Here is a 25,918-nt window from a genome sequence, read left to right as displayed (position 1 = left end):
ACACGGGACAGTGGGCATCCACTCATCTTATACACGTGGACAGTACAAAAGACAGTAGGCATCCACTCATCTTACACATGTGGACAGTACACGGGACAGTGGGCATCCACTCATCTTACACACGTGGATAGTACATGGGACAGTGGCTGATGAGCCAAGGGCACTAAGGCAAGAAGCTCATTTAGGAGGAAGACCAGGCTCATAGGTCATATCCATTAAGGCTTCTGATGTGAAAGATGACAGGCCATAAATGCCACCTACTGCCATAGACCTGCAAGGGACTACTGCATTAAGACCCTCACACTGAGGCAGAGTTCAGTGTCACATGCCAGGCACCTACTACCAGGCACAGGGTTGCTGTGGATGCAATGTGTCCTGAAACTTGATTTTTAGTTATAGAAGGTCTTACATTTCTGATTGTGGCTGGGTGGTGGTGGTGCACCCCTTTAATTCCAGTACTCAGGAGGAAGAGGCAGGTGGACCCCTGAGTTCAAGCCCAGCCTGGTTTACAGAGCAAGTTCCAGTATAGCCAGGATTACAAAGACAAACTCTTTCTCAAAAAAACAAAAACAAAAGAAAAAAACAAAACAGAGCAAAATCTTGACTCCTTGCTTTTGATTACCTTGCCTTCACATCTTGAGTGCCAGGATTACAGATGTGTACAACCATGCTAATATGGCACTAGAGATCCAATCTACGGCCTGTTCATGGTAAGCAGATAGTCTATCAACTCACCTATTTCTTTCACTGTTTGTTCTGAGACAGGGTCTTACTCTATAGCTCAGGCTAGCCTCAAACTCTGATCCTTTTGTCTCAAAGTGTGCCACCACATTCAGGTTTCTGTGTATGTGTACACTCCCATGGCATGCTGAAAATGGAATTCGGGGCATTTGTACCAGATATGCATTCACTTGGGCCATACCCCACTCCGGGGGCTTTTCTAGCTTGAAGACCAACACAACTCTGCCCCCAAAACAAACAAACAAACAAACAAACAAACCTGTGCTGGTCTGGAGCGAAGGTAGATAATTCCTAGTAGAGGAAAAAGCTATGAACTTGCCCCAACCAGCCACTGAGGCCACATACCTGTTTCAGCTGGCCCTTCAGACGGTCTTCTGTGACACCAAGTGCTCGCATGCCTCGTGCTCGACATGCTGCCTGCAATTCCTTCACAGTTAGACTGTCCACCCCTTCCTCAGAAATCAGCTGGAAGAGAAAGTAAGCCAATTATGCTTTGCAAGATCATCTCAGATCTACGACATTGATGTTAACACAACTGAGGGAAAACTTCTGAATTAGAAACCATTTTCCTGGGGCTGGAGAGATGGCTCATCAGTTAAGAGCACTCGTTGCTCTTGCAGAGGTCCTGGATTTGGTTCTCAGTACTCCACAGTAGCTCACAACCATCTGTAAGTATAATTCCAGGTGGTCTGATACCCTCTTCTGACCTCCATGGGCAACAGGCACTCATGTGGTGCATGAGTTCTGGGGATCTGAGTGCAGGTCTTCATGCTTGTATGGCAGGCACTTTACCAGCCAAGCAGTCTCCCTTGTCTCTGGCCATTCTTTAAGGAATCTGTGACAATTCTTGTGTTCTTTCACCTGAGACTGTCTTGTTTTTTCCTTATTCTTTTTTTTCTGTTTTCTTGTTTTTTGAGACAGAGTTTCTCTGTGTAGCCCTGGATGTCCTGGAACTCACTCTGTACATCAGGCTGACCTAGAACTCACAGAGACCAACCTGCTTCTGCTTCCCAAGTGTTGGGATTAAAGGAGTGTGCCACCACTGCCAGGCATTGTTCCTATTTCTAAGGGACATTTTGGTTGGAAACAGAAGCCAGTAGGGAAAAAGTCATCCAGCTTTTCCAGGCTCCTTCGTCTCTTTGAGGAAACCACTGTCCCTGTGTTCTTGTCCTACAGAGAGACACATCCTTCTCGCTGTTCTCCACAGTGTCTATGGTGTTTGTTAGCTTTGTTTGGAGAATCATGGTAGGAATTCCTTCAGATGTTTCACTTGAAAGTTCATTCCCCTTTTTTTCCTTTTCTTCTCTTCCTCCCTTCCTTCCTTCCTTCCTTCCTTCCTTCCTTCCTTCCTTTCCTTCCTTCTTCCTTCTTTTTTTTTTTTTTGAGACAGGGTTTCTGTGTAGTTCTATCTTGGAACTCACTCTGTAGACCAGGCTGGCCTCAAACTCAGAGCTCCGCCTGCCTCTGCCTCCCAAGCGCTGGGATAAAAGGCATGCGCCACTACCGCCCGGCTTACTCTGCCTCTCATTTGTGACATTATGAATTACAATTGAATTTGTGGAGCTTAAGGTCATTAGTTCTTCCAGGCTCTTTGGTCCTGGCCACCCCGTTTCTCCATTCCTCTGGATCCTTTTAACATAAGCACACTGTGCTGTGAACAAGCTGCAGTGCTGCTCAGTGTTCCGAGTTTTTGCCTGCCACTGTCAGAGGCAGCTCCTGTCCACTGTTCCACCCTCCCACCCTGCAGCACCTATCGCCAGGCCTCCTGTGTGACTCTTTAAACCCTAGTGCACTCAGGGAGATTTCACTTAGTTCAGTTGTAAAGTGTGTTTAAACATCTATATAACATCTGCTTCAAGGCTTCTATCATAAGCTCGGTCAATGGTGTGTGCCTGTGGTTATAGAAATCTGAGTTTAATGTTGACTTGAACAACAAAGCTAGACTACTACCTTAAAACCAAGAACAAAACCTCTCCAGTTTTCAGAGGTCAGAAGAGAGTACTCCTGGAGTTGGTGGCACATGCCTTTAATCTAGGCAGGTAGAGGCAGGTGAATCTCTATGTTTGAGGCCAATCTGGTCTACAGAGCAAATTCCAGGATAGCCAGGGCCACACAGAGAAAGTTTGTCTCAAAAAAACAAAAAAAAGAAAACAAGCAAACAAAAAAAGAAAGAAAAAAAAAAGAAGGAAAAGAAAATCTCTTGAAACTGGAGCTACAGATGTACCAGACACACCATGTGAGTACTGGGAACCAAACCCACATTCATTGTAAAGACAGCAAGTGTCTTACTGATAGTCATCTCTCTGCCCTGACAGGTGATTTTTCAATCAAACCTAGATACATGGGTACACAGCAGAAGAATCTGGATCGAATTCTACTTTCAGCTTCACTGGCTGCCTCTGACACTGCTGGGTTGGGGTACCACTTTTACAGATGTTGGGGTGGGGTGGGTACCACTTTTACAGATGCTGAGGTGGGCTGGGTACCACTTTTACAGATGCTGGGGTAAGTACCACTTTTACAGACGCTGCAGTTATGATTTTGCAGCTAATCACCATAGTTGCTCTGTTATCTGGTTTTCTCAACCAAACAGAAACCTTGATCTCTCTGTTCACATCCTATAGTCAAAACCATCCCCTGGCTGCTTCTCCACAAGGAACACAGGCATAGCACCAGTTAGTTCCTCATGTTCTCTATCCTATTCCTCATCGAGGTTCTAAGTAGCCCAGCTGCTATAAGTCACAGAGGTGTCTCTCCACACTGCTTACTTGGTCCTACCCACAAGTTAAGGGCTGAATTTTAAAACAAGTGAGGACATAGACTCCTCATTTTGCACTGGCTGATTCCCTAAGGTAAACATACATCCAGCACGACTACAGGGTTGTCTGCACCCCATCTCCCTTCTGCTGACACCCTGGCTGCCTGAGCACAAGGCCCTCGTTATTGTTACTGCTTCCCACACAGCTCCCAGTGACACCACAGGGCCTCTGCTGCCCCCATCAGACACTTGTCCCTAATGACCCTTACTACCTGCTGAGGACAGAAGTCAGCTCTTTGCTAGCTCCCTCCTTGCTAGCTCTCTGATAGCTTCCCAGCATAAGGCCATCCTGGCAAGGGTGGAGGTAGCTAACCCTTGGGCTTGCTCACTGAGTGAGGCCTTCCTGAAAGAATGTCGGTCACTACAGTCAGTTCCTGTATTTCAGAAAAATAAAATAAGCAAACAAAACCAAGAAGGACAGCAAAGACAAAGCCCCCACATGCCCCGACCTTTGATACTGAATGTCAACTGTCATTAAAATGTTTTGGAAAGAAAAATCAGGGCCAGGTGTGGAGATGCACGCTTTTAATCTCAGCACCTGAAAGGGGAGGCAGGTAGATCTATCTCTGTGAATTAAAGGCCAGCCTGGTATACCTAGCTAGTTTTGAGGTCAGCCTGGTATTCAGAGTGAGTTCCAGTACAGTCAGGGCTAAGTAGACAGCCTTTGTCTGTTTTAAAATAGATAGATAGATGGATGGATGGATGGATGGATGGATGGACGGACGGGAAGGGGAGGGAAGAGAAGAGAAAAGGAAGGAAGGAACGCAGACGGGCAAAACAGGCCTGGTAGTCCACCAATGAATCCCATGATTTGGGAGGCAGAGGCAGGAAGATTAAAAGTTCCAGGTTGGGCTGGTAACTGAGACTCTGACCAAAATAAAAAGCAAAGAAGGAGTGCTGGGGCTAAGTGTGCTGGGACATGCTTGCCGTCCTAGCTCCTAGCACTTATAAGCTGGAAGCAAGAGGAACAAGAGCTGAAGGCCAGGGCAGCAGAATGGCACCCCCCACCAAGCTTAATGACCTGAGTATGACCCCTGAGACCAACAGGATAGAACTAAAAGAACAGACTCATGCAAATATAGCTGACTCCACACATACAAAGTGAGATGCCCATGCCTGTGTGCATACACACAGACACACTAAATAAATAAATATTTTAAAATTGTTTTAAAAGAGTTAAATGCTAATCTTGACTACATAGTAAACTGCTGGCTAACCTGGGCTACATGATACCCAGCCTTGGAAGACAGGATTTCACAGCACACTGGCTGGGAAATCAGCCATGGTGGTGAATTATGGTTTTGACTAGAAGACCCGGTTGTACTGAGCGAGAGGGAGGAACAACCAAGGATGATTCCTAACATTTCCCTTGGGCTTCCAGATGCATGTGAACCCACTCAAACATTCACCCTTTTCAGACACATGCAAACATAAAACACACATAAATACTACATACACACATGAAAAATAGAAAAAAATGGAAAAAACAAAATAGATTGAGGCTGGAGAGGTGTCTCAACAGACACGAGTTCCATCCCTCCAGTGCCCTCTTCTGATCTCTGGGAGCACCAGGCACACACATGGTACACATAGATATATGCAGACAAAATATTCATACATATAAAATACAACTTTAAAAAAAAGGAAAAGAAGGTTGAGGATATAACTCATGAATTAGGGTGCTTACATATCATGTGAGGCTCTGGGTTCAATCCCAAAGACTGTTCTCTCAAACCAAACCAAACCAAACCAAACCAAACCAAACCAAACCAAACCAAACCAAACCAAACCAAACCAAACCAAAATTGAGGTCTGGTGGTTTATGCTTGTAATCCCAGCTCTCAAGAACATGGGGCAGGAGGATCGACAAAAACATGAGGATAGCCTGGGTCACTTAGTGAGTTCAAGGCCAGCCTAGCTATGTAAGAAAAAGGAATGACAAGAAAATGTAAAAGAAAAATGAGAAGACAGAGCACCGTAACCAAGACACAAAGACAAGAAGGTACCTCATGGTGGCCAGAACAGTACCCTACAATAGAGGTAACCTTTGGCCCAACTCACCTTATCATCAGCCTTTATGGACCTCAGCCGCATGGTGAGCTGGAACCGCAGGAAGTTGTTGGTGCCAATAGACTGAAGCTCCAGCAGCTTGCACAGTGCTACCAGCTGAGGCCTCGTGAGGTTATCCAGGGTCAGCTCATCCTCAAACAATTTGGAAAAACGCATGATTTCCTCATTGCTGGGTCTCTCCCCTGTCTCCCGGATCTGCAGAAGTAATCCCGAGTATTACTCAGTAGGTTCAAACTATGCATTCTCCTGTTCCCACAGCTAACCTCTGGTCCCCACTGAAAGGAACCAAGAGAGAATGGATGCAGAGCACTAGGCCACCTACCTCCCACCAAGCTCTCCCAGGAGCTGTCATTCCCCAGGCAGCCGAAGCCTGGGGGCTGCTGTCTCCCAGGGGCCTGGAGTGCCAGCTGTGGGATCAGCTCTGTTGTTCTTTTTCCATCAGAGCGGTGGGGCAGTGACCTGAGCTCTCATGCCACACCCCTGTTTCACACTGGCAGGAAGAGGCCACACTTGCATATACCTACAGCTCCTGAGAGGGACTGAGCACAGGGAGTAGGCAGAGCTTAAGCTCTGTTCTAGGGGCTTGAGTCTGCTGAGGAGGAGGAGGAAGGGGAGGAAGAAGAAGAAAAGAGAAGGAGGAGGAAGATGGAGGAGGAAGGAAGAAGAAGAGGAAAAAGAGGAGGAGGAGCAGCAGCAGTGGGGGTAGCAGTGGTGGTGGCAGCAGTGGGGCTGAAGGAAGAGGGAAGAACTGTCTCATAGTGCTTCACATTTGAATCATCTTCTGACAGGGAGGGAGTACTGCACCTTCTGAAAAAATGCAGAGAAATCTTTGGTGGCATTCCCTTTGGCTGCCTTGTTCTTCAGGGCCATTTCCTCTATGGTGTCCTGGAGAAACTTGGCTAGCTCCAGCTTCACCCTAAGCTCCTTCTTCAGCCTTTCCTCCTACGAGAGCAAAGTGAAGGTTATACTCCAGTCCTACGCTGACCTTCTGCACCCCACCACTCCCCGTCTCTACCATAGAAAGTAATCCCCAAGCCCGCGCAGACTGCTGCCCACTGCCAGAGTCTTCCACATCCCATACCATTCAAGGAACAAAATCTAAGTATGATATACTCAAACTCTATTTCATGGCTCTAAAAAAAAAAGTCTGTGTGAATCCTTAACCCTACTTCAATAGCAGAAGTTGGTAAACTTGTTTTATAAGGGGCCAGACAGTGAGGCTTTGAGGCCCTTGGGGTCGTTTGGTCTGATCCAATCACTTGACTCAGCTAGTGCTTCACAGGAGAATGAATTGATACATATGAAACAGTGTGTGGAGGTCTGGATGGAACTTTAGACTCATTTTTTTTTCTATTTGGTGTGTGTGTGTGTGTGTGTTGACTTACGTGAGTACGGACACTGGGTATGGATCAGAGGACTCTTGTTCCTTACCATCTACCTGTCTGAGACAGGATTTCTTCTTTGTTGTTTGTGACTAGCTGACATACCATCTTTTGGGAATCGTCCTGCCTCCACCTTACATTTTGCCACAGGAGCAACGAGGTTACCGATGCACTACCCCACCTGGTTTCTACATGGTTGCAGAGATTTAAGTTCAAGACCTTGTGCTTTCCTGTAAGTGCTTTCTCTACCTGCGTTGCCATCTCCCCAGCACCCTCACCTTGATGGACTGGGTCTCAAACGTGGAGGGTAGCATGTTGGGGAAGAGCTTCACAACCACAGGCAGCAGGAACTCCATGAAGGGTACCACGACGAACACCAGGAAGGGCACTAGACGGAAGAGGTCCGCACAAATTCGGAGAAACTGCAAAGATGTGTATCCATGAGCAGCGACAGAGCAGGCAGGGTATTTCTCCCACCCTCATTACAAACTGAGCTACAGGGTGCAGTGACTCGAGAGCTCTTGGCAGATACTTCAGAAACCCATTTCTCTCTCAGAATCTAAGCTGCATGCCAATGGCCTTCAATAATAAGAGACAGGTGCTAACTTACAGGTCACCAGATGCACAGGGCACATGTAGAAATAAACAAGACAGGCTCAAAAGAGGACAATTTAGACAAGATAACAATCTTTGAAAGAAGTCTTGGACCACCCCTTGCAAGTAGGGGGCCTGTGAAATTCTTCAAATGAGTTTTTAATTTTCCATAATGGAGTCCAGGCCATGGTCTGGACAATTTCTTAAATGCCCTAACATCTTAATACTCGCTTGTTTTTTAATGGTTCCCATTATAAATTAATGTATAATTATTATTTATTTATGTGTGTGAATGTTTTACTTGTATGTATGTATGTAGGTAGGTATACCATGTGTGCCTGGAGCACAAAGAGGTCAAAAGAAGGTGTCTAACTGGAGTTAGAGAGGTTGTGAGCCATCATCTGGTGCTGAGATTGAGCCCAGGTCCTCTGCAAGATCAACAAGTATTCTACATCACTGAGACATCTCTCTAGCCCCATGGTCTCAATCATCCTTAGCTCCAACTTTTTACTGGGTTTTCTGGCCCAAGTGTAAGTTTTTCAAGTCTTTTTACTCAGTTTTTTGCTCCTGATCTTCATTATAAATCTGGTAAAAACATCCAGGGATAAACTATTCCACAGTCTCACTATTTTTTTCTTGAAATTTCCACTGCTAAATTAGTCTGTCACCTTTAAACTCAAACTCCCACAAAGTTTTTAAACACAGATGAAACTTAGACAAGTTCTTTGCCAGAATAGAACATGAGTGGCCTCTAGCCCAATTCTCAATTAAATCCTGTTTCCAACTGAAAATTAATGTCAGTGGCATGCGTATGCGCTCGCTTGTGTGCTTGCATGTGTGGGTGTGTGCGCTCCTGTGTGCACTGGTCCAGAGTTGACATAAGGTGTCATTTATTGCTCTCTGTCTAACGTTTGAAGAGACTATCTCTGAACCTGAAGCTTGCTGTTTCAGCTATGCTGGCTAATCAGTGATCCCCAAGTCCTGCCTGTCTCCACAACCCTAGGGTTGGGTTTATAACCACCAAGTCCAGCTTTAATGCAAGTGCTAGGAATCTGAACTCTGCCTTTATAGCAATACTTTAGCTCCTGAGTAACTACATGGTCTTTACTGACCATATTTCTGTCAGAATTTTGGTCTTCTGAGCTCCCAATAGAATCACTCATTAAGCTCTGTCCAAATTCTTCCTTATACTAGGTTCCAAAGGCTTAAGAACCGCAGGGTCAGGATTAATAATACATGTCTCTGTTTCTGGTATCAACTTTCTGTATTAATATATTTTCTTATAACTGTGACTAAAACACCTGAGAGAACAATTTAACAGAAGGAAGAATTTATCTTTACTCATGGTTTTAGAGGCTGCCGTCCATCATGGTACACATGGATTGGCAGAGCAGGGAAGGTCACATCGAGGTAGCCAGGAGGCAACGACAAAGAACCAGAGCAAGATAGAGCCACCAAGGGCATACCTCCAGGTAGATCAGACCAAATGACCAAGGGCATTCCTCCACCTAGAGTTAGACTGCATTAGATCACAGCCCTGATAATCTAATCATTTTTCAATGACTTAATCTATCAGCTGCCTTTAAATATTTACAGGAAAGCCCTTTTGGGTTGGGAATTTAACTTAATAGTAGAGCATTTGTCCATCACAATAAGACCTTAGGCTTGATCCCTAGCATCACAAAACATACAATAAAAGAAAGAATGCCTTAAGTGTGTAGAAACATAAAAAGAGAGTTACACTGGGCACTGGTAGTACACGTCTTTAATTCTAGCATTTGGAGCCAGAGGTAGGCAATCTCCAAGTTCTAGGGTAGTCTGGTCTACAGAGTGAGTTCTGGGACAACCAAGAATACACAGAGAAACCTTATCTTGAAAAACCAAAAAGAAAAAAACAAAACAAAAAACAAAACAAAACTAAAATAGAATTACAACTCCTTGTTCTTTGGTACCTTAATCACTCTCTACAGTTATCTTTAAAACAGAGGGTGACAGTGCCAGGCACAGTGGTAGCACACACCTATAATCCTTACACTTAGAAATCTGAGACAGGATTTCAAATTCAGCCTGGGCTACATATACAGTAAGATCCTGAACCAAAAACACAAAACAAAAAATTGGACATCATACAACGTATACCTGTACTATTCATAAGTACTTAATTTAAAAAGTGTTTTAGATTTATTTAATTCTATGTGTATGGGTGTTTTGCCTGGATGTATGTGTACCTGGTGCCAATGAAGGCCAGGAGGGTGTCAGATCCCCTGGACCAGACTTACAGATGGTTGTGAATCACTATGTGGGTGCTAGGAATCAAACCCAGGTCCTCTGAGCCATCTCCAGCCTGCAAATAATCAATCTTTGCTTTTATATACCACCTGATAATGATAATGATAATGATAATGATAATGATAATAATATAAGCTGACTAGGTTTTTTATTTGAGTACTGAAGAGGGTAAACAAGACTGTGAATTCCAGGCCAACCTCAGCTATCTTTATCTCAAGAATAAATTGAAGGGTTGGGACTGAAGAAATGGCTCATTGATTACATCCATTTACTCCTCTTATAGAATACCCAACTTTGATTCCTACCACACACAGGTGGATCACAACCATTTGCAACTTTAGTTCCAGGGGAACTGGCAACTTCTTCTGACTTTTTTGGGCTCCTGCACACATGTGGTATATATAATACACATAAAAACATATTGTTTTCTTTTTTTCTATGATTTATTTTTATTTTATGTGTATTGGTGCTTTGACTGCACACATGCCTGTGTGAGGGTGTCAGATCACCTGAAATTGGAGTTACATACATGTGAGCTGTCATGTAGTACTGAAAATTGAACCTGGGTCCTTCAGCAGAGCAGCCAGTGCTCCTAACTGCTGAGCCATCTCTCCAGTCCCAAAACACATATATTTTAAAAATTAATTAAAGGAATAAAATTTCATAGAAACCCTGTCTTAACAAACAGACGAACAAACAAACAAAGGGAAAAAAAATAAAGAATATATTTGGGTTGGAGAGCCAGGCATAGTGATGGTATAGCATCTGGGAAGGACAAATAAGAAGATTGTGAATTCAAAGCCAGCCTGGGTTACACAGTGATAACTTGTCAAAAAAAAAAAAAAGAAAAAAAAAAAAAAGGCAGCTGGGAGTAATGGCGCAGCCTTTTGTCCCAGCACATGAGAGACAGAGACAGGTGGATCACAGATGGATCACTATGAGTTCGAGGCCATTCTGGTTTACATCAAGTTCCAGGACAGCATTGGCTACATAGTAAAACCATGTCTTAAGAGGAAACAAAGGTAAACAGGGCTAGCAAGATGGCTCACTGATTATGAGTACTTGCTGCTCTCGTAGAGGACACAGATTCAATTCCCAGCATCCACATGGCAGCTTACAACTATCTGTATCTCCAGTCTTAAGAGATCTGATGCCCACTTCTGGGCTCTGAAGATACCAGACATGTACATACTCACATGCAGGCAAAGAACTCATACACATAAAACAAAAATAAATATTTTCTAACTAGATACACACATATCTGATATTGTTAAAAAATGTGACCCCAGGGGCTGAAGAGGTGGCTCAGCAGTTAAGAGCACTGACTGCTCTTCCAAAGGTCCTGAGTTCAATTCCCAGCAACCACAGGGTGGTTTACAACCATCTGTAATGGGATCCGATGCCCTGACAGCTACAGTGTACTTGTATACATAAAATAAATAAATAAAATCTTAAAAGAGACTCCCCCCCCCAAAAAAAAGTGAACCTAGTACATCAATGTATAGATGGACTTCAATGCAAAAGCAAATCAAGAAGCTAATTTTCCTTTTCTCTCTGTGTGTGCCAGGAAAGAGCCCAAGGACTCCTGTATATACATTGAACACATGCTTTACCACCAACACACTCAGCCCTCCAAGCCAGTTGTTTATGGCATGCAAAGTGTCAGTGGACAAGCGACCTAGAGCTGTAAGGACGGAGAAACCAAAACCATATACACACATATGTTCAGTTATTTAGTTGTGTGTGTGCATGTGAAAACATACATATGAGTACAGGCTTTAAGAGGCCAGAAGTAGGTGTAGGGGTCCCCAGAGCAGGAATCACGGGTGGCTGTGAGACAGCTGCTGCCTGGTACTGGTGCTGGGACCTGAACTTAGGTTCTCTGGAAGAGCAACAAACCCTCTTCCCCCTGAGTCATTTCTCCAGCCCCAAAGCCTTACTTAGGCTCTCACCTTAATAAGGAGTATGGCAGGAGTACCATCCAAATTTTCATACCCAGAAGAGTGGAGGTCTCATACTCTTGTAGGAGAGCTGGTGTGTCTTAAGCTCCCACGGGGATGGTTTACCATGCTCATGAGAACTCAGTGACAGCATCTCCCCCCATTTCAAATATACACAGAAGACAGATACAATAACTGCCCACATGTGTTATGGCATCAACCACTTCTAGGTTCTTTCTTTTTTCATTTGTTAGATTTTTGTTAATTGTATCTCACTATGTAGCCCTTGATGGCCTGGAACTCATTATGTAAACTAGGCTGGCCTTGAACTCACAGAGAACCTCTTGTCTCTGCCTCCCGAGTACTGAGATTAAAGGTGTGTGCAGTACCACACCTGGACTACCACTTCCAATTTATGCAGGTTTAGCAGGCATCTGCAAGTGTCAACCAGGGTATAATAAATACACAAGCATGGGTGCACTGCCATTGAAGGGTCCTCAGCCTACCTACTGCAAAGGTATCAGCAGGAAATGGAGTAGGTTTGTGAACAGTACAAAACACACTGGGATGAGAAAGTAAGGTCAGGCCAAGGCTGGAGCATGTGGTCAGACTGCTGCTTAGAGGTTGCCTTCATCTGGGAAGAAGATCCCCCAAGTACATATATACCTTACTTCTTTAAAAGGACTGCTCCTAGGGTACAGACAAGTGGCCCCTCTGCCCACAATGCAGGGCAAGAAGGGTAGGAAGTATGAAACACTTGGACCTGGGTTCTATTGAGAGTCTGGTGGCTGCTAGGCACCCTGGAGGAATACAGGTTCCGAGGGCTGCCACAGCTTGAGCCTGAGCACTTGCAAGGGTTGTCTGTTATGCTGGGTTGACGGCAGTAGAGGCTTCTCAGAGAGAAGGGTGGGTGGGGGAGGACCAGAGCTTGTTCTGGACATGCATTCTGGCCCTGAGACTGCACATCGAAAACTAGCAGGAGTACAGTGAGCAGTGTGTAGGGGGGGCAGGGAGGGCAGAAGCCCAGACCAGGTGTACATAGGTGTAAGGACATCAGCTGTAGATGGGGTTTCTGTGCCCTACAAGGGAGGCAAAGCTATCTGGCCCAAATGCCTTGTGATGTCCCACTCTAGGAGGTATTAGGAGTCACCTGCCTGAGTAGCATACAATGCTAAATAAGCCCCCAGAGGGACTGGTATTCAGGACACAGCTAGTGCTACTCACAAAGCAGTGGCAGCCTCAAGGTGAGGTCCTGGACCAGGAAAAGATTATCAGTGAGAAAGCTTGAAAACTGAATCAAGTCTAGAGTTTAGCAGAGTAGGGAGCTAAGCCATGACCATTATGAAACGGGGGACTGAGGTGGAGGGGTCCAAGCACAGTAGTATCTCTAAGATTTCTCTATAAATCTAAAGTTATCTTGTTGGAGTGATGTTTTTTGTACAGTGTGAAGATGTGTCTCTGTCCTTCCTTGCCTGCCTAAGACACCTTCTGATTGGCTAAAATAAAAACTCTACCTATAGCAAAAGGCAGAATAGTATGGTTCGACTTTCAGACAGAGGGAGGAATTCTGGGAAGGAGCCAGGTGCAGAAGATTGAGCCAGACAGATACTGAAGAAGAAGCAGGCCAAGAAGGAAGGAGAGGTAGCTAACTAGCCATGTGGCTGAACTTAAATTAGTATAAAGGGGATAACTGAGTTATGAACAGGTGGGAGACAATGCCGAGCTATAAGGCCAAATGCTTATTGGTTTTTTTTTTTTTTTTTTTTTTTTTTTAAAGAAAGAAAAGAAAAGACTTAAAGGAAGAACTAAAAACTAAAAAAAGGACAAAGGTCCTACCAAGAAAAACCAAATAAACTGATGGTAACACACACACAGGCACACACACCAGCATAACTTCCAGAGGTAAAATCAGATACACAGAACAAACAGCCCAGCTGTCAGGCTGGAACTGACACTTCAGCTGACAACAGAAGGAAAACAATAGCAGCAGCCCCTAGAGATTGAAATGAGGTCTCACTGGGTCACCTAGGCTAGCTTGAGATCTTTGAGTTGTAGGCTCCTAGGTGGCCAGGACACAGGCACAGCCACCATGTACTTGGCTTAAGACTCCCCTACCCCAACCCCTGCCTTTTTATAATTTATTTTATTTTCTGTATATAAATGTTTTACCTGCATTTGTGCCTGGTTTGCAAGGCCCGAAGAAGGTATGGGATTTCCTGAAACTGGTATTACACAGTACAATTGTAAGCCAATATCTAAGTGCTGGGAATTGAACCCAGGCCCTCTGAAAAAACAGCAAGTGCTTTTAATTTAATGAGTGAGCCATATCTCTAGCCCCAGGAGGAGTCTTTTCATAGCTTAAGGACAGAAGGAATTATATACTAGGCCCACAGAGCCAAAGAAATAACTTTAAGAAACTTCCCCAGAGGGACAGTGTCTCTGAAAACACACTAGAGGCGGAAACAGAGATCCAAGGCTGCAGGAATCACCACGGGAGGAATAGTGTGTCAGCACTGGCATTACAACTCACTTGTAGCATGAGACAGGCTTACGTTTCCATAAACTTTTACTGACATTTTATCCAAAGGAGTAGAAAATAACCTGCAGCAGGAAAAAAAAAGCATCTGGTGTGTCCCATACCTGCCTGCGCTCCCGGCGGGTCAGCGTATGGCCATTGAGGATGCGCCACAGCATGCGGGCAGCAATCTTGGTGTCGATCCAGAGCAGGCGGAAGCCATGGTAGTAGTGCTTCAGCTCGTCCAGTACCTTCTGCCCCAGAGACTTCTTCACTGTCACCTGAGCTGGCGGGCTGTATACGGGGCCACCCTCTTCCAGCTTCTTATTCTTGTCCTTTAAGGACTTAAGGGACTTCTCTATCACAGAGTCCTCTCCTAGTGGGGATGATGAGTGCCAGCTGCGCACAGGAAGGTACTGAGGTCCTGTAACAACCAACCTTGCAGAGGCAGGTGTCCATGTTGCCCTTGCCACGGTGCCCTGGCACTCAGGCCTCTGAGTCCAACAGCTGAGGGGCTCACCTTTGAAGCAGAGGTACACAGGGTGGGCTGGAGTACAACAGCGAGACAGAACACTCCTTGAAAAGGAAAAAAACAAAAGCAGCAATGAGAAATTCCTACCTATCTGACCACTTAGCACAAAACATAAACCTTCATGGAGGATTGAAGTATGTAACTACCTTCCTTGAAGGGAGCCTTTGGGAGGGCTTCCATGTGAAGCTAGGACCTGAGCCTCACTGGCTCAACTCCTAAGACCCCAAAGACACACATCAGTAGTGTGGACATGTACTCACAGCAGAGCTTGACTGGACACTACTAAGCCCTGGCACCAGATGTAGGAAGTGATATTCATGACTTTGGGTTTGAGGATATGGGGTGCAGAGTCAAGAGTTTGTCCAGTTTGGATTGTCTCCCTCAACCAGTGACTCTTGGTTGACAGAAGGCACTAGAACAAAGGGGAAATCCCAAAGAAGAGTCCACACCTCTGTCCATTTCTCCCTTAGCATACTCTTTGAGGCACGAATTACCCAACACCTGCCACAGAGGGATGAGAGGCACATACGCCATCAGGCCTATACCTCTTCACCAGAATAATGGCCCTTAGAAAGGTGAGGCCACAGACAGAAGCTGTTAGCTGAGAACTTTAGACTTCTCTGACCACACTGGTCAGGCTCACAGGGCTGCCTGGAACCCAAGTAGTGCCCACTCACAACGTGTCTATAAATAAGGCCAATTACAGCGGGGATCATGCCTGATTAACCAGGAGCTGAGAGTTTATATACAACAAGAGCATTTCCAGAGCCCATACGGAGCCAGGGTCAGTACTGAGCTTACCATCTGACATGAAACAACTGATATGTACAACCCTCCTTGAGGTTTAAAATGTACATTAGAAACCTCTCCCTACCAGTGATTTACACATCCATCTCTAGGTGGCCACAAACTCCAAACTCACTCTGGAGACCTGCTGTGGGTTCCCACAACCCCCTTTTTCTGCCTCTAGCACTTAGCTAGATTCCTCTATGAGGACTGGAGCTCTGAAGAAGATTGTCTAGGATCAAAAGCTGCAGCTCTGGGCTGTGAAATGGCTCAGTGAATAAATACGACTGCTGCCAAGCCTGATGCCCTCAGTTAGACCCCTGGGGCGCGCACAGGTAAGAGAAAACCAACTCCTGTAAGTAAACTGTTCTCTATTTCTATCTTGGCGCCACAACATGCATCTCTGCTACACACAATAACACCCTGGGCTACAGAGCAATTTAGTGAGTCAGTATTGGCTTAGTAAAACCTGTATCTCAAGTAACAACACCACACACACACACACACACACACACACACACACACACACACACACAAACATGCGCGCGCGTTGGTCCACTTGCTGTAACTGCAATAACCTCATAACTTGACCTTTCTGTGCTTTAGGAGCTTCCTTTGTAATCTCATATTAAAATACACCTACCACAAAGGGAACCAACAATGATGGGCCTATCAAAGCAATGGGAAGCAAGGCATGACTTTCCAGAGCCAGTCCCTCATTGGTGGGTTCATTTAAGAGCAACGGTATACACAGCCTCAGCTCACAGTGTATGGTGTCCAGTAAAAGCTGGGACAGAGTACTATCAGCCCACAAAGAACCCAAGTATAGGACTCACTGGGCTCCAAAGCTTCAGCGGCTAGGCTCAGCTCTGGTGCCATTTTTGATTACAGCACTCTCCAAACTCCAACTCTGTCCTCTGTCACAGATCACAAGCCCACATTGACCTTACAGTGAGCAGAGAAGAGTGGTACAGACATGTCTGTGGACCACTGAAGACCACGAGAAAGTGTCTGTGAGTGTGTAAGCCAGCTTTCTTCATCTCTCTCCCCGGGGATCCTGTAAAGTGCTGTCAATCTCTTTCCAAGCCCCACCCAGCTCCACAGCACCACACCTCTGGATTTCCTTGGCTCTGCAATCTTGGGGCTGTGAAGAGCCTGAGTCAACTCTGTCCTGAACCACAGTGTTACATTACTCAGGGTGAGGCCACATGGAGCAAGACAGAGTCCAACCAGATCCAGAGTACCACTTAGCTACTTACCAACAGAGAGATGAAGGGCTTATTTCCTACCTTATCTTGGCCTCACCTCCAAATATAGGGGAAGACAGTTCTGCACATGGGACAAGTGTATCATCAAGCTTAAATGTCAATTTCCTATCCTCAGTGAGGAAGAGTGTGGCTTCCACAGAAGGCTTGATAACTGCAGGTATAAGGACCAACAGGCCAAGGCAAAGACACATACAGAGATGAAGCAGGAAACACAGCACTCTGGGTAAGGGCTGGGTCAAGATCTGGCTCTTCTTAAACTCAGAGAGTTTTTTGTTGTTGTTGGGGGAGGGTTGGGACAATCTGGAGGAGTCCATCCTTCCATCACTCTGAGGTGTCAAACTCAGGTCAACAGGCTTGGAATCAGGGTTGCACCATTGAGCTATCATCACTGTCGCCTCAGACAGGCTCCTAACTATAATTCACACATAATGTTTTGCCATTTCAAACAGTGGTTTTATTGTTTGTTTGTCAGTCCTAAGAATAGAACCCAGGGCCTCCCACAGGCTAGGACAAGTGCTGAACACTAAGCTCCACCTCAGGCCAAATTATATAATAATATTCTTACATTTCTACTGATGCGGACCTAATGTCGGTGCTGCTGGTGTTGAACTAGTACTAGTGCAGGGGCCAGACTATGGGCCCAGCTTCCATCCTCGGGTTTTTGCCTTTCCCTTTTGAAAATCAATTGCCAAATGGAGTGAAAGAGCACCAACCAAATGCAGTATTTCAACTGCTGGAGCTTGCAAGATGGCTTAGTGAGTAAGGGTGCCTGTCATCAAGTCTTATGACCTTAGTTCAATCCCTCAGAGGTCCACACGATAGAAGAGAGAACTGACATCCACAGTTTGTCCTTGATCTCCACATATGCACCATAGCATAGGTTCACCCATATATATGTCCCTGCCCTCAAAATAAATAAACAAATGCTGAGAGAGAGAGAGAGAGACAGACAGACAGACAGACAGACACACACACACACACTCATCAGGGTGGTTAACCACTAGCACATAGCACCCACCCACATGGTTAACCACTAGCACATAGCACCCACCCACATTACGAAGCTAGGAATCTTAGCAAGGCTGATCATTTATATAAGGGTCCTGAGCCTATATCCTGCCACCCTGAATATCCAGCCTTCGTGTTAGGATCAGAAAGACTAAGGAGAACCTTACAAAGGAGTAGTGTGCATGATCCTTATGCTATCAGCTACATATTCTCAGCTATCTGGGAGGCAAGAACAGGAATGGGGCACACAAACTGACATACACACACACACACACACACACACACACAAAGTGGGTGGTGTGAAGGGGGAGGACACGGATATCTTTCCTGCTGTCAGTGTTTCTAACTCTCACCAACATTATACAAATGTCAGAGGTATGCCCACAGGCCATTCCCACGAGAATAACTCCCTTGAGCCACCCCAGAGCCTCCAACCAAAGGCTACCCCTAGAAAGGCACAAACAAGCTAACAGACAAAGGAGAGATCTAGTTAGAAAAAACACCAACCAGGAAAAGTCACTCTGTTCTTCAGGAAAGTGATGTCAAGGAATCAAGTGATCCTCAGCAAAAAGGAAAGAACAGAGTTATAATTTTAACAGAGTAAATCTCCAAAATCACAAGATGATTCCAGAAGTGCAGACAAGTCTACTTAGAGGCCTGTGGTTATACCACATCAGACTACACTTGCTTCCTGGCTGAGGAACTAGACAACACAGGAAAAACAAACAAACAAACAAACAAACAAAACAGTAAAGTATAGTAGAATCCTTAGTACCTGGTTCTAGCTCATGACATGAGATTCTGAGCTTAGAGGTCATATGTTGGGCTTATGCTCTCCAGGGATACCCATTAATATGGTATAATTTCCCAGAGCAAATTTTGCTCCTCTGAGCACTAAATGTGGTGTAGGTTAGATGGCTCAGCAGACACAGCCACTTGCTAACTAGTCTAATGACCTAAGCTCACCTCTGAGATCTACATGGTGGAAGGAAAGATCCAAATCACACCAAGTTGTCCTCTGACCTCCACGCCTGCATTATGTACACACACACACACACACACACACACACACACACACACACACTGAAGAACCAATACTGGGAGCTGGCAAGAAGGCTCAATGAGTAAAGGTGATTGCTACTAAACCTGGAGACCAAAGTTTAATCCCTGGGATCCATAAGGTGGAAGAAAAGAACCAACTCCCAAAAGCTTTTCTTTGACTGGAAATTCACACCGTGGCACATCCACACTCACATATATAGATACACTGTACATATATAAATATAAACATATATAGAGCCAGCCAGCTGGCATGGTAGTGTACTCCTTTAATCATAGCACACAGGAGGCAGAGGAGGGTGAATCTCTAAATTTGAGACGAGCCTGGTTTACATAGTGAGTTCTAAGACAGTCAGGGCTACAAAGAAGTGACCTGTCTCAAAAACAAAACAAAACAAAACAAAACAAAACAAAAACAAAAACAAACTAAAAAACACAATAACCCAATTCCAATGTGTACCTTCCCATTACAAGTCACCTCCAGGACTCAAGATTTCTTTCTTTTTAATAAAACAACAAAAACATTTCTGAGGGTTCTGTGAATTAAACATAGGAATCCTTTTAAGATTCATTTATGTGCAATATATGCTTGCATGTTTATGTATCATGTGCATGTTAGGTGGCCACAGAAGACAGGGAGAGCACTGGAACCTATGAAATGGAGCTACAGATGGTTGTGTGGGAATGGAACTTGAGTTCTCTGCAAGAACAGCAATACTCTTAACCAATGAGCCATCTCTGTAGCTCCAGGATGCAAGAATTCCTGCATGGGTTAGAGAGGTGGCTCAGTTGGTAAATCGTGAGAAGCTGGCTTTGGATCCCCAGTAGCCATGTCATAGCTGGGTACCACAGTGTGCACCTGTAATCCTAGTATGAGGGAGACGGACACAGGTGACAACTATGCTCCCTGGCCTGCCAGACTAGCAAAATCAATGAACTCCACATTCACTGAGAAATCTGTCTCAAAAAATAAGGTGGAGCATGATCAAGGAAGGCAGCCCATGTTATCCTGTGGCTTCTACATGCACATACTAGCACCCACATACACGTGCTTACTCACGAGCACATTACCATATGCACACAGACTCCTTACACTGCATAGCTAAAATGGAAGTTTTCGCTGCTCATCCATAAGTGTTGACTTAAAGTGTGTAAGTTGCTCAACAGAACTTCATAGTTATTACTGTTAGCTTAAAGCAAATGTCTAAAATACTTAACGTAAAAGAGAAAAGTTAAAGCTGGGCATGGTGGCACACATCTATAACCCTAGGACTGGGAGGCAGAGCTGACTTTAGCACTAGCCTGGACCACATAGTGAGGCTGTCTCACACCAAACAAGGCCCAGAGACGGAGAACACCTGCCTGGCAGTACAAGGCCTTGGTTTTGATTCCCAGCACTGAAAATAATTTTTTTAAATTAACCACGGAGCCATCTTTCCAGCCCTCTGACTTGTCTTTAGGGAATTAAATCTGTATCAAGAAGCAGCACTGCTTATGATGCAGAGCCAAGTAATTACTTAACAGCTTTAAGTGAACACAAAATCTCTAGAGATGAGGAGCTGGGGAGACAGGGAAGTGCACAGAAAGCAGCACTGGTTTCCTGCTCTGCAGAGAAAGAGACAGGGATATGGAAGCAGGAAGTGAACCTCCTTTAGTAATCTGAGCTGATAGCAGACGGTATCTCCTGGCCCTACCCTTCTGGTTAAGAGCTGAGGTAGAGGCTCAGGGTGCAGGACACAGTGCAAGAAGCACAGCAACTCTGGTGGAAGTCCAAGACTACATATAACAGGAAGTGTGGGTGCCATTTTCTTCAAGAAGCTCCATGACACTGGCCTTGCAATGCCACTAAAGCCTCATGTGAGATGCTGTCACCACCTCATAGGCACAGTCTATCATCCTATGGGCTAAATACACCATCCAGAGTGAGGGGAGGGGCATGGTGTGAACATCCCTGAGGCAGGTACCCTTGAAGGAGCAAAGTATTCAAGGAAAGGTCTGCCTGGTCACAAACAGGTTCCCAGCTGTCTGAATGCTGCCACAAACAGCTGAAAGGAATTAGGCAAGAGTCTATGGAAAGCCAATAAAGATAACAGGTGTGTGAGCACAGAAGATTAGCCATTCTGAACAGACAAAACTATAGTGATAATGACTACACTAAACCCAGCTACATAAATAAAAGTATCAGGCAGGTGTGTTGGAGTACATGTGTAAATCCAGTAACTGGAAGGCTAAGCAGGAGAGCTGTCAAAAATTCAAGGCCAATCTAAGCTACAGATACTATATATGGAGACTCTGTTTCACCAAACAAAAATCCAAACCAATGCAAAAACAACAACCAAAAGTACACCAAAAAGTCAGGAGTGTGCATAACTGCTACTGGCGTTATGAGTACTAACTCTTATGGTTATAACCATCAAAATAAACAGAGGGGGATTTAAAAGAAACAAAACCAAGGAATAAGGAGGAAGAAGCCATCAGTTCCCTGACAAAGTCCAGGTGCATGGCCTGCAGCCTCCAGCAGACATGTACAGTGACATATTCGGTCATGGGCTTACTTACTCATGGCTCGTCAACCCCACGGTCCTCATACAACTGAGACAAGCTCGATCCCTCAGACTACCTACGACAGAAACAAAGAAAAGGTAAGCAAACAGGTGTCAAACAGGCATCTTCGAAGGTGTGAATGGAGCCCCAACCAGGAAGTTTCTGGAGGACTGTTGTGAATGATGGAGGGCTCCGGAGCGTGGTGAACAGAGCATCTAACCTCCCTAGTTTGGAAAATGGGTCTCAGGCTGAGCCCCAGGGAGGAGCACTGAAGGCATGTGGGTTTCTCCCAATGTAAGGCCCTTCCAACCAACTAGTTGTTGGTAGGCAGGGGCAAGGGCACACTGACTTCTAACAAATAGATAGTCCTACAGACCAAAACTCAATTCCAAGGGACAAGGGCCGAGAACTAACAAATGCTAAGAAGCCTCTACAGGACCAGCAAGATGGCTCAGTGGATAAAAGCACTTGCCACCAAGACCAGGGTTCATGCTCAGGGTCCTCATGGTAGGGGAAATAACTTCCAACAAGTTGTTTTCTGACCTCCATAAGCATGCCATGGCACATCCAGACAGACAGACAGACAGACAGACACACACACACACACACACACACACACACACACACAGACACACTAATTAAAGCAAAAACTTTAAAAGAGGCCACGTCTGGAAAACACTAGGGATGAAATACACTTTCAATGCTTTCCCTAATCCACTCTAATTCTCCTAACACATGAAGCTGAGAGTTTATTCACAACACTGCTATGTAAGGCAGGAGTTCCTGCACAGTGGGGATCAGAGGTACCATGTTCAAAGGGGCCACATGGCCCATGTAGATTTCAGACAATAGCAGGGGCCAACAAGGCAATAGGTGACATCCTGCCCCAATCCTCCAAGCAGTGGGAGCAGCAGTAAAGGCATTCATTTACCATTTTATGTCAGGGGGGAACTCTTCTGGCTCTATGGGGAAAGAGGTCACATTTAGGGTCTGATAGCATTGGGAAAACTCTGGTTGCTTCTTTACCACCTTAAACAATTGATATTGGCTACATGTTTTTTATTTAAATATAAAAATCAACTGTTTTTAAATTTTACTTTGCATTTATTTATTGTATATACACTCATTCAGAGGTTAGAGGACAACTCCCAAGATTTGGTTCTCTCCTTCCACCATAAGGGTCCTAGGATTTTCAGGTCTGAAAACAAGAACCTGAGCCTCTAGCTGGCCCTCAGCTACATTCTTACAAGCATAAGCATCAAGTGTTACATTTTAAGTACACACCCTGGGGCACACAAACTTTTCCAGATTCCTCTTAATCCAAAGAGATCCAGAACTTCCTCTCTGCCCCTTCCAACCCTACTTCTATAGGATTTGGCTCAGAAACATCCCATAGCACCCAGAAGATAGCCTGGGTAGATCTTATTTTGAAGTTTCTGCCCTACCAGTTCCCTTCCTGGGTTCTCCCCCAAATAACATCTGAAGGCTGTCCCTGCTCCACCACCGATGCCATGCAGGGTGATAGGCTCACAGGTCTATATTCCACTATAGCTGCTCAGACTGTCTGCAGTTCTGCTCTCTGTAAACTTAGGGTTTGGGATGAAGAGATAGCTCAGCAGTTAAAAGTACTTGCTACTCTTGCAGAGGACATGGGTTCAGTTCCCAGTATTCATATTAGCTGGTTCATAATAGCCTGTACTCCAATTCTGAGCTCCTCTGACTTCCATGAGCATCTGCATACATAGAGTACACATGCCCACATAAACACACAAGAATGCTTAAATTTTTGAAATCTAAAATAAAGTAATAAATGTGAAGGGTTAATATGCTCGTGGTTTTGATAATTTGCTAGAACAATTCACAGGACCCAGCAAAGTCACAGTATCACAAAGGACAGAAGTGAGTAGCCAGAAGAGACGTGGGACATGACTGGGAGAGTCCTGAACAACCTAGCTTCTGTCCTCTGGCCCACTGACCACTCTGTACTCTCCACCTCCTTGCAGGCACCTATTTAGACCCACTTCTCTTCTCGGGTGGGGTAGAAAGGGCTCCTTGTGAATAACAAACCCACTGATACCAAATCACCCAGAAAGCTGCAGGAGCTCAGTGTCAGGCCCAGTGAAAAACACTAAACGAACCTCCCTGATTTACCTGGCCTTCAGGAGACCTTTACTTCCTCCCTGACATTCATGCAAAGCCTCCAGGTCTGGTGCACCTTGTAGCTGTCAAGAACTGCAGAAACTTGTCTCACTCCAAGCAGTGGGAGCAGCTTTTGTTTTCCTGAGCCTTGACTAGTCCTCACAGGTTTACAAAATGGCACTGTGGCCTCTGAACTGGCTTCTCTCCCACACACTCAAGGATCATTCAGTCTCACTTCTACATACCAAGTATCTTCCTTTCACAGAGGAACCGCACAGAAAGGGGAAGGAAAGGATCTTCACAGCGGACACCTGACAGGCACTCTTCTGCTAGGGAACCAGGTCAACTCAGCATCAACAATGTAACTGTGGAGCCTTGGCCACATGTGATGAGCAAAGCATTTAAAACCTCTCCAGTACTCAGCAGCAGAACACCAAAAGAAAAATCTTACAACACACCTGACCTAAGTACTCCTCAAAACTGTTAAGGTCATGGAAAACAAACAAATTCTGAGAAACGGTTACAACTTGAAGAGCCAAAAGGACTAATGTAATGTGGTGTCATGGAAGAAGATAATGAGAAGATCAGAAAATAAAGTATGTCACACAAAAGTAAAGAATAAGGTAAGTACTCAAGAATAAAGAACATTCTGATACAATGTTGGCCTCAATTTATCCACTATGAGGAAAAAATTAGGACGTTCATCCTATGCCTGTTGCCTCTGCCAGCACATCATTACAGGGAGTACAGGGACTTGCTACCCAGGACTGCCCTGTTAGTTCCACATCTAACCAGCTGACAAAACCACTGTCAGGGAAGCAGTATTTTTGTTCAAAAGGAACTGGGTTAATTACAGAAAACATTCTTGTGCCTGGAATAATAACACAAACACACACAATATCAGCTAGTTTTAAAGCCATAAACATGCCACAGAAATAAGAAAGGGCAGAAGTACTAAATGGTATCCTGAACAAGTCAACAGGTAGACAGCTCTTATGGCAGAGACAGTTTGGAAACCCACACCAAATCCAAGGATACTTTGCTCTTTCCATTCACCATAACTGGTTTTGTTGTTTGTTTCTTAGACAGGGTCTTGTGCCCTGCCTGGCCTGAAATTCTAAATGGTCTGGAATTCAGAGATCCACATGCCTCTACTTCCAGGGTGCTGGGGTTTAAAGGCATGTGCTACCACGCCTGGCTACGCATCATATCTGGCTCTCCAATATTGTTAAGGTGACAAGAACTGTACTTCTGCCAGGAAACCACAAGGTCTTGGGTCCCACTCTCACAGGTTAAGTCATCTTTACTGTAACTTACAAACAGGACACATACAAGTTTCCTTGGGAAGCACGGGTCATCGGCCACCCCACCCCAGGGAGCGGCCAACTATGCTGGCATCAACCACAACCCAATCTCCTTGTCCCAGAGTTCCGGCTTCCAAGCCTGAACTGGCCAAAGGGCACGGCAGGGCTCTGTTCATCATCGAAGGGAGCGTCAGGGAAGCCAAGGCCCTAAGGAACTTTCTCAGCGCCTCTGTCGGTAGCAGTGACCTGCGGTGACCAGGGCAACTAAGGTCACAGAGAAGCTGCCCAGCCTAGGCGGCACAGAGCCGCCCAGTGCTTGTCATCGTCGCGCTGCCTCGGGGCACAGGGAGGGAGGGTCCCGCGCGGGCGCTTGGTCGCCCACAACAGGTCGGGTGCGCGGCTCCCGCTTACCCCGAGGGGAGGCGGCCCGGGGCGGCGCGAGGCGGGCAGGCCCCCGGCCGCGGCAGCTCCTGAGCAAGATGGACGCCATGCGCCCGCCGCGGCGGCGTCCTATGGCAGCCTCAGCTTCCTCCGCGGATCTTCGCCGTCCCAGCGCCTGGGCCCAGCCCGTACAGACGGTTGAAAGCAGAGGTTGGCTCCCGCAGCAGGCGATCAGCTCAAGGACCCGGCATCCGCAGCGGCCATGTCCCGGCACAGACGTCCGGAGGCGCAGGGCGGGACAGGCCGGGCCGGCACCGCTCCCATTGGCCCTGCGGCACCCGCCCTGGCCAGGTGAGGGGCGAGCCCGCGCAACGGACTACCAGTCCCAGCGTGCATCCGGGAGACTGTCCTCTGCCGACTACAAGTCCCAGCGTGCGCCGAGCCTCTCCTTGAGAGATGAGCGGCTTGGGTTTTCTTGATGAGCTCAGATCTTCCTGGAGTTTTTCTTGCATTTTAGCAGTGCCTAGCTTCTGATTTGGGGCTGCGGG

At 45.8% G+C, this 25,918-nt stretch overlaps 1 protein-coding gene across 2 annotated transcripts in view; it reads right to left on the bottom strand.

The window, feature by feature from the left end:
• Positions 1-25,672, bottom strand: part of Letm1 (leucine zipper and EF-hand containing transmembrane protein 1) — a 34,685-nt gene extending 9,013 nt beyond the window's left edge. Inside the window, exons 1-7 of one of the 2 annotated variants that reach the window (XM_028758242.1) lie at positions 25,401-25,672; positions 21,562-21,622; positions 14,475-14,925; positions 7,290-7,433; positions 6,434-6,571; positions 5,621-5,824; positions 1,087-1,206 (exon numbers count right to left, since the gene is read on the bottom strand). In XM_028758242.1, the coding sequence (XP_028614075.1) occupies positions 1,087-1,206; positions 5,621-5,824; positions 6,434-6,571; positions 7,290-7,433; positions 14,475-14,925; positions 21,562-21,622; positions 25,401-25,479 (1,197 nt within the window). In that variant the 5' untranslated portion in view covers positions 25,480-25,672. The remainder of the gene's footprint in view (positions 1-1,086; positions 1,207-5,620; positions 5,825-6,433; positions 6,572-7,289; positions 7,434-14,474; positions 14,926-21,561; positions 21,623-25,400) is intronic. The other variant, XM_028758243.1, reaches the window with a different exon arrangement.
• Positions 25,673-25,918: the final 246 nt, after the last annotated feature.

This window comes from Grammomys surdaster, unplaced genomic scaffold (assembly GCF_004785775.1).
Source record: "Grammomys surdaster isolate TR1022 unplaced genomic scaffold, NIH_TR_1.0 126187, whole genome shotgun sequence".
NCBI classification, from domain to species: Eukaryota; Metazoa; Chordata; class Mammalia; order Rodentia; family Muridae; genus Grammomys; species Grammomys surdaster.
This window is presented reverse-complemented; position numbering and strand designations above follow the sequence as displayed.